At 40.4% G+C, this 9,367-nt stretch overlaps 1 protein-coding gene across 1 annotated transcript; it reads left to right on the top strand.

The window, feature by feature from the left end:
• The first annotated feature begins 3,180 nt into the window (after nt 1-3,180).
• On the top strand, nt 3,181-9,367 carry LOC116369030 (zinc finger protein 252-like). Its single transcript, XM_031819339.1, has 4 exons — nt 3,181-3,750; nt 4,333-4,430; nt 4,564-4,720; nt 8,092-9,367. The coding sequence occupies exons 1-4, from the start codon at nt 3,495-3,497 to the stop codon at nt 8,871-8,873; spliced, it is 1,293 nt and encodes a 430-aa protein (XP_031675199.1). The 5' UTR covers nt 3,181-3,494; the 3' UTR covers nt 8,874-9,367.

Below are 9,367 nucleotides of genomic sequence, written 5' to 3'. Positions count from 1 at the left end.
CTCTGATTTACCTCCCCAAGATATTCCTGAACAACGTCTATTTGCGCCCCTACTGGATGGAAATTACAAGTGTAATGGCTGTGCTCAATGCAATGGCACTTATAAATGTAGATCCTTCAAACACCCACAAACAGGGAAATCGATCCCAATAAAAGGTGTTATTACGTGCTCCACTAAGGCAGTTATTTATCTTATAACTTGTCCTTGTGGTAAAAATGATGTAGGTAAAACAAAGCGCGAATTAAAAGTACGTATCTCAGAGCATCGTAGCACCATTAGGTGTAAAAACTTTACTTATCCAGTTGCGGCCCAGTTCTTGGAGGCAGGCCTCTCGATTTCGTCTCTGCGTTACATTGGCATCGAACATGTCACCCTCCCTAGGAGAGGGGGTGACCTTGATAATTTATTGTTAAAACGAGAGGCTGCCTGGATCTTTAATTTAAAGACCCTTGCGCCCTTCGGTCTCAACGTAGACTTTGATCTGAAGCCATTCTTGTGATTATTGTCACTTTGCCATAGTAATTGTTTGTAAACTTGTGTAGTTAAATTAATCTATGATTGTATGCTATCCATTTGTTGTTTGTATGCTGTTCTTTGTATGACATTTTAATATTTTAATATTAACCAATGATATTAGGCCACTCTTGGCCATGATTACAGACACCTGTGTCTTTTGACACTATATAAACGAGTCATCCCGCAGTGTTTGTGATTATACCCTGATGAAGACAGCTTGGCTGTCGAAACGTTGGTATTACATTTTTTGCATATGAGCTCTTAGAGTGCGCGGCTCTCTTTTATTTTCAATGTACACTGATTCTACCAAACATTTGGAACACCTTCCTAATATGGAGTTGGACCCTCCCCTTTCTCCCTCAGAACAGCCTCAGTTCGTCGGGGCATGGACTCTACAAGGTGTCGAAAGCTTTCCACAGGGATGCTGGCCCATGTTGACTCTAATTCTTCCCACAATTGTGTCAAGTTGGCTGGATGTCCTTTGGGTGCAGTAGAGGCTCCTCAGAGGAGGAAGGGGAGGCTCCTCGGAGGAGGAAGGGGAGGCTCCTCAGAGGAGGAAGGGGAGGCTCCTCAGAGGAGGAAGGGGAGGCTCCTCAGAGGAGGAAGGGGAGGCTCCTCAGAGGAGGAAGGGGAGCACCAACCTCAGTGATTTTCAGAAAAATAAAAATTGTAATACTTTTCAAAAGTTATCCTTTTTAGATAAAACTATTACTAAATATAATCACGTCACAAAATAATTGATTAAAACATACTATTTTGCGTCCTCTTCTGGGTACATTGACTTCAATACAAAACCTAGGAGGTTTATGGTTCTCAAGGCTTCCATAGACTTACACAGTAATTATGACAACTTCCGGAGGATGTCCTCCAACCTATCAGAGCTCTTGCAGCATGAACTGACATGTTGTCCAACCAATGAAAGGATCAGAGAAGTCAAGGCAAGCTTTTGGTTTGACTAATTTATTGCCACCGGGGCCCACCAATGTAAGTGCCAAACTGCTTACTGACTGTACACTGTAACGTTACTGCATGATTGTAGCAGGTTTACTAACGAGTTAGTTCTATTCGCTCTGTTGACTATGATGTTATTTTAGCTAATATGGTGACAACAATGTAAGCTGTGTGTAGCAGTTATGAAATGGTTTGGCTTGGAAAGTTTTTTTTGCCTTGTCTCATACAGCTGATGTGTTGTGCATTGAAGTCCAGAAACAAAGGGAAAAGGTGAGAGGAGGAGAGAAGGAATATAACGTGCCTGTAATGAAAGTGAACTGTGTTTACACGTGATCAGTGGTGTATTTATTCCGACGATTCTATTGACAAATGTTACTTAAACGAAACAAAACCGGAATGAACATACCTGAATTTGTCCAATAGAATCTCTTGTTTGAAACTGTTTGACTAATGGTTACACCCTATATTTCAGCAAGATGCAAGAAAGAGTGTGCAAGGCGGTATTGCATTTTTTTCTCTCGACCTGTGTGCATATACAGTATATCACAAAAGTGAGTACACCCCTCACATTTTTGTAAATATTTGAATATATCTTTTCATGTGACAACACTGAAGAAATGACACTTTGCTAAAATGTAAAGTAGTGAGTGTACAGCTTGTATAACAGTGTACATTTGCTGTCCCCTCAAAATAACTCAACACACAGCCATTAATGTCTAAACCGCTGGCAACAAAAGTGAGTACACCCCTAATATTTTACAAAACTGTAAAAAAAAAACTTTTGTGATATACTGTATGTTTTAAACTTTCATTCATTGGCTAGGTTGTAGCTACCTCATGATGGGGATAGGGAACATCTGAGAATCATGTAGTAGTCTAAACCTATCGCTGTTACATTGAACTGGGTGAATGGAATATGAATGACAGTCATCCAACATGCTGTAGTAAAAATAAGGCGTTGCTCATGATAAACAATATGGTCCTCCCTCATCTTAAACGGCACTGACCGCCACAGTTTGGATGGTGGACCATTCTTTCTACACTTGGGAAACTGTTGAGCTGAAAAACCCAGCAGTGTTGCAGTTCTTGACACAAACCGGAGCACCTGGCTCCTAATACCATACCCCATTCAAAAACACTTACATATTTTGTCTTCCCCGTTTACCCTCTGAATGGCACACATGCACAATCCATGCCTCAATTGTCTCGAGGCGTAAAAATCCTTATTTAACCTGTCTCCTCCCCTTCATCTACACTGATTGAATTGGATTTAACTACTGACATCAATAAGGGATCATAGCTTTAGCCTGGATTCATCTAGTCAGTCTAAGTCATGGAAGGAGCAGGTGTTCTTAATGTTTTGTATACTCCGTGTATAGCACTACAGATAATCAAGTGCTATTTGCATGTGATGCATTTGCTCTGTTGTTTACAGGATGATTTGTATTGTATAGAGCGTTGCTTTAAGGGGAAAGTATGGTCACATCTAATACAAACGAATGTGAAAAATGAACAGAGTAATAACACAAATGTGTTTTAACACACTACCTATTCGTAGAAGTATTTATTCATCATCCACATATTCATATTAAGCTTCTACGTCTGTGTACAGGAAAGTATTATTTGTAAGACGTAAGAGAAAATATATAATCTTATTGTTAAATTATTATGACGTTCTTTCCAATACAAAAGTGTAGCAACTAATGTTCCCAAGCTGCGTTACCCACTCCAGCCAGCAGATGGCGTCTTTCAGGTGATGATTCTTGGGTGACGTATAATGGACTGGACGGGGCGCTTCGTCAGGAACAACAACACGGCTTCTCTTTCAACCACCTCGGTAGCTTGCTAGACAACATAAAACTGAACGATTGACGCTTTAGACCATGTTTGTGTACATTAGCTAATCTCTGTGTTTTAAACACTTTTCTGGTGACGTTTCAACTGGTTAACCTTAACCTAATTTGCTTATTCATTTTGCAAACGTGTTGAATATAACGTTACTGAGGTTAGCACTAGGCTAGTCGCTAATGCTACCTAGCGAGATAACATCCCTGACCATGAGCTCACTAAACTACTCTTCCCCTGCTAAAGAAGAGGAGAAAGAATCTTTCAGAATGAAAAAGGAGGAAGAGGAGGTTGTTATAGTGAAAGAAGAAGAGGATGTTATTGGGAAAGAAGAGAAAGCACCTTTTAGAGAGGAAGAGGATGCTGTCTCAATAAAGGTGAAGAAGGAAGACGTCTTGGGAGTGAAAGAGGAGGAGACAGAATATCAGATTAACACCAGTGAGTACTGTCTTAAACAGGGACACAAACTATGCCGTTGTTGAACTAATGTGGGGTTTTTAAGGGGCATTCTACTGAAGTTCTACACTTGAATATGTTGTTCAGTACTGTAGGAATTGTTAAAGGGTCAATCTGCCATTGGTTCATATATTTTTGGGTGTTTTAAATTAGATGTATTGAATTCTCCATGTGGTCGACATTAAAGTTCTCCTCATCTTTTATTTTATTTGAACTTTATTTAACTAGGCAAGTCAGTTAAGAACTAATTCTTATTTTCAATGACGTCCTAGAAACAGTGGGTTAACTGCCTTGTTCAGGGGAAAAACAACAGATTTTTTACCTTGTTCGGGGATTCGATCTTGCAACCCTTTGATCTTGCAACTAGGTTACCTGCTGCCAACAGGCTTTTAAAATTCAATATTGGTGCGTAATTTCTACTTAAAATATTTTTTTTAAACGTAAAAGGCACCCATTTCGTGGGACGACTCTTTTACATTTTAGAGTCTATTTTAGATATGAATGTCTATGATTGCAATAGATGGTCATAAGTTTACCATCTGTTTGATGTTGTCGTTCACACAGGAGAGAGACATGACAATTGTGGATCCTCTGGGGAGCCTCAGCAACATCCTGATGCTGACGAGGCAGAGAAGAGTCTCTCCAGATCAGAACACCAGATGGTACAGCTTGGTTTGGTCTAGCATACAGCTTGCTTTATCGGCTTGGGCTGGGTTTCTGTAAAGCATTTTATGACAACAGTGACATCAGCATCCATAATGATATATCTCTATGTCCCCTCTTTATGATTACCAGGACAACGCTAGCTTGTGTCGTGCCTCTCACGGTAGCACCTTACTGCTGGGTATGAAGAGGTTGTCTGTGCTGCTGGTAGACTGCAGGAAAACAACGGAGCTGAGTGGAACTGTGAGAGGAGGAGAAGAGAAGAAAGGATCAGATTTGACTCATCAAAGTAAGTGCTGTAGTTTAGTTTGAACAAATACAATAGATCTGCCCACTGGTATCTGTTACCAGGACAACCAGCAGAGTTCTGTTAGTTGACAGGAAGATAGACTGGTGGATATGGATGTTATGAATATCGTAACACTGAAAAAGGATTCTGCCAATGAAAAGAGAGGAACCAATAGACCATATAAAACCTTGATGAAAGTTAGCTTTAGAGAGGAACCAATAGACCATATAAAACCTTGATGAAAGTTAGCTTTAGAGAGGAACCAATAGACCATATAAAACCTTGATGAAAGTTAGCTTTAGAGAGAGAGTTTTCAAGATGATCCAATGTAAGCTGTTTATTTTACAAAAACTTATCCCTAAATACATTATGGATGTTACATTGCCTGTCCCAGTCAACCCCCCTATCTTTACAAGACTGTAGGACAGGCAAACTAAACTCAAGACACTTCAATGTGGTCTGTATTGCTTCATTAACATCTGATCTACAGAACTTGTTAAAAATGTCAAATATATATATTTTTAAAACAAGCTCCGTAAGCCTTTTCTAAAAGCTATGCAATATGATTGAATGAAAAGCATTTCTTGTGAGACTTGGCCTCCATCTCTGTAATGGACAAAATTAATTTAATTTCCTAATCTGACAGGTCAAATAAAGCCTGAACTCCAACATATAGACTTTAAAGAACATGGTTTAATATATATACTATATAGACCTTAAAGAACATGGTTTCATTTGGAAATGACTCACTTTATTGATTTAATATGTAACCGACGCCAGTGTGCTGCTACCAGTTTAGTTTCCTCCTCTGTCCCCATACTGGGCTCAAACTAGTGATCCTCTGATTCTCATCACATGTGACCGCTCTCCTTGACAATGAACCGATGGAGCTATACAAAAGGTACCAGTTGGACAGCTCCATCTGTGACGTTTCAAGCTGTGGAGTGAGTTTACGGCATGCTCTTACCTCCGTTACACACGTTACACATGTTCAGGTTGACTTTCCCACAGAATCAACTATGAGATATCACATATGGAATCATATAGTAGCCAAAAAAGTGTTAAACAAATTCTTCAAAGTAGCCACCCTTTTCCTTGCACACTCTTGGCATTCTCTCAACCAGCTTCATGGGGAAGTCACCTGGAATGCATTTCAATTTACATATGTGCCCTGTTAAAAGTTGATTTGTGGAATTTATTTCCTTCTTAATGTGTTTGAGCCAATCAGTTGTGTTGTGACAAGGTAGGGGTGATATACAGAAGATAGCCCTATGTGGTAAAAGACCAAGTACATATTATGGCAAGAACAGCTCAAATAAGCAAAGAGAAACAACAGTCCATCATTACTTTAAGACACGAAGGTCAGTCAATTCGGAAAATGTTAAGAACTTTTAGTTTCTTCAAGTGCAGTCGCCAAAACCATCAAGCGCTATGATGAAACTGGCTCTCATAAGAACCGCCACAGGAAAGGAAGACCCAGAGTTACCTCTGCTGCAGAGGATAAGTTCATTAGAGTTACCAGCCTCAGAAATTGCAGCCCAAATAAATGCTTCACAGACACATCTCAACATCAACTGTTCAGAGGAGACTGTGTGAATCAGGCCTTCAAGGTTGAATTGCTGCAAAGAAACCACTACTAAAGGACACCAATGAGAAGAAAAGCCTTGTTGGGCCAAGAAACACAAGCAATTAACATTAGACCGGTGGAAATCTGTCCTTTGGTCTGATGAATCCAAATTAGACATTTTTGGTTCCAACCGCCATGTCTTTGTGAGACGCAGAGTAGGTGAATTAGAGGATCTCCGCATGTGTGGTTCCCACCGTGAATCATGGAGGAGGAGGTGTGAGGGTGCTTTGCTGGTGACACTGTCAGTGAATTATTTAGAAGTCAGGGCACACTTAACCAGCATGGCTATCACAGCATTCTGCAGCCATGCGCCATCCCATCTGGTTTGGACTTAGTGGGACTATCATTTGTTTTTCAACAGGACAATGAACCAAAACACACCTCCAGGCTGTGTAAGGGCTATTTGACCAAGGAGAGTGATTGAATGCTGCATCAGATGACCTGGCCTCCACAATCACTCGACCTCAACCCAATTGAGATGGTTTGGGATGAGTTGGACCACAGAGTGAAAGAAAGCAACCAATAAGTGCTCAGCATATGTTGGAACTCCTTCAAGACTGTTGAAAAAAGCATTCCAGGTGAAGCTGGTTGACAGAATGCCAATAGCGTGCAAAGCTGTCATCAAGGCAAAGGAGGGCTACATTGAAGAAGCTCAAATATAAAATCGTTTTGGATTTATTTCACATTTTTTGGTTTCTATATGATTTTATACGTGTTATTTCATAGTTTTGATGTCTTCACTATTATTCTACAATGTGGAAAATAGCAAAAATAAAGAAAAACCCTTGAATGAGTAGGTGTGTCCAAACTTTTGACTGAACACAAATATAAATGCAGCCTCCCGAGTGGCGCAGCGTTCTAAGGCACTGCATCGCAGTGCTAGCTGCGTTACTACCGATTCTGGTTCAATACCCAGCTGTGTCGCAGCCGGCCACGACCGGGAGAGCCATGAGGTGACGCACAATTGTCCCAACGTCATCCGGGCTGGGGGAGGTTTTGGCCGGTCGGTCCTTGTCCCATCGCGCTGTAGGGACTCCTGTGGTGGGCCGGACGCATGCACGCTGACACGGTTCCTCCGACACCTTGGTGCGGCTGGCTTCCGGGTTGGCTCTTGACGTTCGCCTCTCCTGAGTCCGTACGGGAGTTGCAGCGATGAGACAAGACTGTAACTCCCAATTGACAAAAATTGGGGAGAAAAAGGGGGTACAATTTTTTTTTAAATACATCAAATATTTATTTTAAAAACTTTACCCAAAATATTATGACATTAGTGATTATTCAAAATGTTACACATTTTGTCAAACCCTTGAGACAACATGGTGCTTTGTGTCTGTCTCCAATGTAAAAAAACAAGTATTTGACTTCCACACAAAATTACTTCTTTACTTATTTTGGGTTTAAGGAAGTGTGTAGGTCACATTCTGTATCATACAACTATGAAGGTTATATATTTAGAACCACCTGCTTGATAGGAATCTGGCTATGTCTGTGTCTTGAGTGTGATAGAACTGTGTTTTGTGTTATGACTACTAAAACAGAATGAGTAATGTAACTATATTACCAGGAAGCTCTTCAACATGATTTGTTTTCAAATCACACAAAGATTGTTTTAAATTTTGAAATGTTTGAAAACTGGCCTCAGGTTATTGAGGGATCTGATTTGGATTAAACCTCACAGCAAGGCAGTTTTATCATGTGGAGATTTAATTCTGTTCTCTCTTTAAATAAACACTGTCTTTGGCAGGAGGAAAACCAAACTTGGAGGAACCAGAGACGTCCAAACCAGCAAGACGACACCTCTGCTCTCAGTGTGGAAAGAGTTTTATCAAGTTAGGAAGCCTGAAAGCTCATGAGCGAATACACACAGGGGAGAAGCCTTACCATTGCTCCCATTGTGGAAAGAGTTTTAGCCAGTTAGGAAGCCTGAAAGCTCACAGCCGAATACACACAGGGGAGAAGCCTTACCACTGCTCACATTGTGGAAAGAGTTTTAACCGCTTAGGAAGCCTAATTGCTCATGGGCGAATACACACAGGGGAGAAGCCATACCATTGCGAACAGTGTGGAAAGAGTTTTAACAAGTTAGATAACATGAAATCTCATGAACAAATACACACAGGGGATAAGCCTTACCACTGCTCCCAGTGTGGAACTAAGTTTACCAAGTTAGGAAGCCTGAAAAGACATGAGAGGACACACACCGAAGCAAAGCCTTTCCATTGCGCCTTGTGTGGAACGAGTTTTAACCATTTAGGAAACCTGAAAAGACATGAGAGAATACACACAGGTGAGAAGCCTTTCCATTGCGCACAGTGTGGAAAGAGTTTTAGCTTGTTAGGAAACCTACAATCTCATGAGCGAATTCACACAGGGGAGAAGCCATACCATTGCACCCATTGTGGAAAGAGTTTTAACCAGTTAGGAAACATGAAATATCATGAGCGAAATACACACAGGGGAGAAGCCATACCATTGCGCTCAGTGTGGAAAGAGTTTTACAGAGTTAGGAAAGCTGAAAGCTCATGAGCGAATACACACCTTACAAATGTCACTTAAAAGGCATGTGAGAATCCACAGACAAATATCTTCTCCTAGTGTGTAAACGGATATTTCACATCACCTTTAAGTTCATCAGAACATACACAGTGCTCCCATTGTCTTCTATTGTTGACTGAGAATGTGTTTACTTGTTTATACCATATAAAATGTAATTCAATTGGAAAAAATATACTATAAAATATATTTGTATGACTTTGTTAGAAAATATTAATTGAATATGGAGTATGTCAGTTTGAATACAGAGTAAATCAGATTCCATGTGTCCAATGGTCCTTTTTTAAACTCCATGTGTGTGTTTATCTGGGTGTGTCATTCCTCCAGCACTACAGATAATCAAGTGATATTTGGATGTGATGCATTTGCTCCATTGTTCACATTTGCATCGTTTGCCCACTGATGATTTAATGACATGAAAATGTACACTGACTCGCCCACGGATTAAATAAAGAATCTTGGTTTGA

The sequence above is a fragment of the Oncorhynchus kisutch genome, unplaced genomic scaffold (genome assembly GCF_002021735.2).
Source record: "Oncorhynchus kisutch isolate 150728-3 unplaced genomic scaffold, Okis_V2 scaffold2062, whole genome shotgun sequence".
Classification (NCBI taxonomy): domain Eukaryota; kingdom Metazoa; phylum Chordata; class Actinopteri; order Salmoniformes; family Salmonidae; genus Oncorhynchus; species Oncorhynchus kisutch.
Note: the sequence above shows the minus strand (reverse complement) of the source record. Positions and strands in the feature narration are given on the sequence as shown.

What these genes read in the sequence shown, in the direction of transcription:
- LOC116369030 (XM_031819339.1), top strand. Translation starts at nt 3,495, where the DNA reads ATGCTACCTAGCGAGATAACATCCCTGACCATGAGCTCACTAAACTAC. An exon ending in AGAATATCAGATTAACACCA is followed by an intron (nt 3,751 to 4,332) that starts GTGAGTACTGTC and finishes TCGTTCACACAG; the next exon opens with GAGAGAGACATGACAATTGT. An exon ending in ATCAGATTTGACTCATCAAA is followed by an intron (nt 4,721 to 8,091) that starts GTAAGTGCTGTA and finishes TGTCTTTGGCAG; the next exon opens with GAGGAAAACCAAACTTGGAG.